At 56.3% G+C, this 2,222-nt stretch overlaps 1 protein-coding gene across 1 annotated transcript in view; it reads left to right on the top strand.

The window, feature by feature from the left end:
* SHANK1 (SH3 and multiple ankyrin repeat domains 1) overlaps positions 1-2,222 on the top strand; it is a gene marked incomplete at its 3' end in the record, with an annotated part of 70,077 nt that extends 67,855 nt beyond the window's left edge. The window contains exon 25 of the mRNA XM_045292615.1: positions 2,057-2,222. Within this exon, the coding sequence (XP_045148550.1) occupies positions 2,057-2,222 (166 nt within the window). The remainder of the gene's footprint in view (positions 1-2,056) is intronic.

Here is a 2,222-nt window from a genome sequence, read left to right on the forward strand (position 1 = left end):
TTCCCAAACCGATTTGTTTGTTCTTTTGACAGTCCGTGGTACCTTTCTTTTTTTCGGGGGGAGGGGGGGGTGGACTTTTCAATATTCTTCTGCAGCACCATGATTCAAATGCATGGATTCTTTAGTCTTCCTTACTCAATGTCCAACTTTCACGCATGGAGCTCTGCCTCAGAGGCTCTGCAATCGGACAGTTCCTGGAGCCCAACCTGGGGTTCAAGAGCTGACACTTTAGAGCACACACAGCGGTTACAGAGGGGGTGCCCCAGAGTCCAGTTTTGGGGGGGCCCAGTGTCAGCTCTGGACTTTTGCTCATGGGTGACCTCAGGTTGAGGAGCCAGCCCCTCCCCCTGCAGGAAGGACAGAGCACAGAGTCAGCCTGATGGGGTGGTAGTAGCAGAGTAGTAAAGGTGGGGTGTGGCCCCTGTGGACTGTGAGGTGCAGGCCCAGCGGGAAGGGGCATGTCGTGGAAACATACTTGGGGGAGATAACTGGGGTGGCTGCTGCACCCCACTGCAGCTCACTGGGCCCACCCCAAATACAGCCCCAGGCCATGCAGCATGACCTCAAACTCAAAACCAAGCCCCCCCTGCCCCTGAAGTCGATTCCAAATCATAGCCACACTAGAAGACAGAGTAGAACTGCCTCTGTGAGTTTCCCAGACAGTAACTCCTTTCGGGAGTAGAAAACCTCCTCTTTCTCCCAAGGAGCGGCTGGTGGGTTTGAACTGCCGGCATTGCAGTTAGCACCCCAATGTGTAACCCGCCAGGGTGCCAGGGCTCCTAGTCTTGGGGAAAGTGGGAGAGAGGTTTGCCAATCCCTTTCCTCATCTATAGAGCTCACTCGAATCCTTTTTGAGGGTCTAATACCTGCCGAATAGATGTGATTTTTTTTTTTAATCAGGCCTCTGAGACCTCTAGGCAGCCCATTGATCATTGTCAATTATTCTGTTGGGAAGGAGGATGCTTAGTTTGGACCACCGAGACCATTCCGACTCATAGCAACCCTATAGGACAGAACTGACCTGCCCCTGTGGGTTTCCAAGGCTATAAGTCTTTTTTTTTTTCCCCCAAGGCTATAAGTCTTTAGCAGCCTGATACATAACCTGCAGCATAAGCCACCAGCGGTCCTAGGTCCACTCTCCGGGGGTGGGGAGGGGTATGGACTACTGGGATGGTTCCAGAAGATCTCTCGTTTGAAGGGTCCAGTCGGCAAGGAACTGGAGGAGGGGAGGGAACCCACCACATGACTATGGTGCGGGGTGGGGAGGGGAAGACTGACCCAGGCCCACGGAACAGCCAGTGCCAAGGCCCTGGGGCAGGTCGACTCTTGAAGAAGCCCAAGGGAGGAGGGGGAACCTTTTTCTCCTCTTGTTTCTGCTCTCGTTCATTTCCCCTCTCCTCATCTCTCTCTCTCTTTCTCTCTCTGTGTCCCCTGTCCCCTTCCATCTCCCCGCCTTCCCACACCCCCAACCTGGACGCTCGCCCTCTTTTATGTTTGGTTGTTGTGTTCTATCATTGTTGGCCTTCCTCCCTCGCTGTCTGCCCCTCTTCTACTCTGCTGTGACTGGCCCTAACCCAGCAGGCCGTTTAGAGTAGTGGTTAAAAGCCCAGACTTTGGTGCCCTCTAACATGGCCCTGCCACCCTGCAGTGTGTCCTTAGGCAAGTTCCTGAATGGGCAGCCAGGCTGTCCGAGAGAGGGGGGGGGCGGGGCGGGGCTTCCATGGCGATTGGACACGTGAACGCGCTTGGAGCAAAGCCTGGCACACAGAAGCGAGCTTCGGAAAGTGGTGGCGGTTATTATTATTATCACTTAATGTCTCTTTTTCTTTCATCTCTCTTGGCTGTCCCCTCTCCCTGGTCTCTCTTCTCTCTCTCCGTTCTGTTCTGACTCCCATCTGGCTCCCACCCCTCGCTCCTTCCGCTCCTCTCCCCTCTAACCCCGACCCCCATGTCGCTCTTCCTCTCCCCGCCCCCACCATATCTTTGACCTCTGTCCTTTCCTCACCCCACAACCTCCCCTCCGCCATCCCGCCCCTGCCCACTGGTCGCGTTCCAGACTCTCCGACGACTCGCAGTCCTCGCTTCTCTCCAAACCGGTCAGCAGCCTGTTTCAAAACTGGCACAAGCCACCCCTGCCGCCACTCCCCACCGCGACAGGGGTCCCCCCTTCTGCTGCCGCCGCGGCCCCGGGGGCCACTTCGCCCGCGGCGTCCTCCTCCACG

The sequence above is a fragment of the Echinops telfairi genome, unplaced genomic scaffold (assembly GCF_000313985.2).
Source record: "Echinops telfairi isolate 266 unplaced genomic scaffold, ASM31398v2 ScPeMD7_655;HRSCAF=1070, whole genome shotgun sequence".
Lineage (NCBI taxonomy): Eukaryota > Metazoa > Chordata > Mammalia > Afrosoricida > Tenrecidae > Echinops > Echinops telfairi.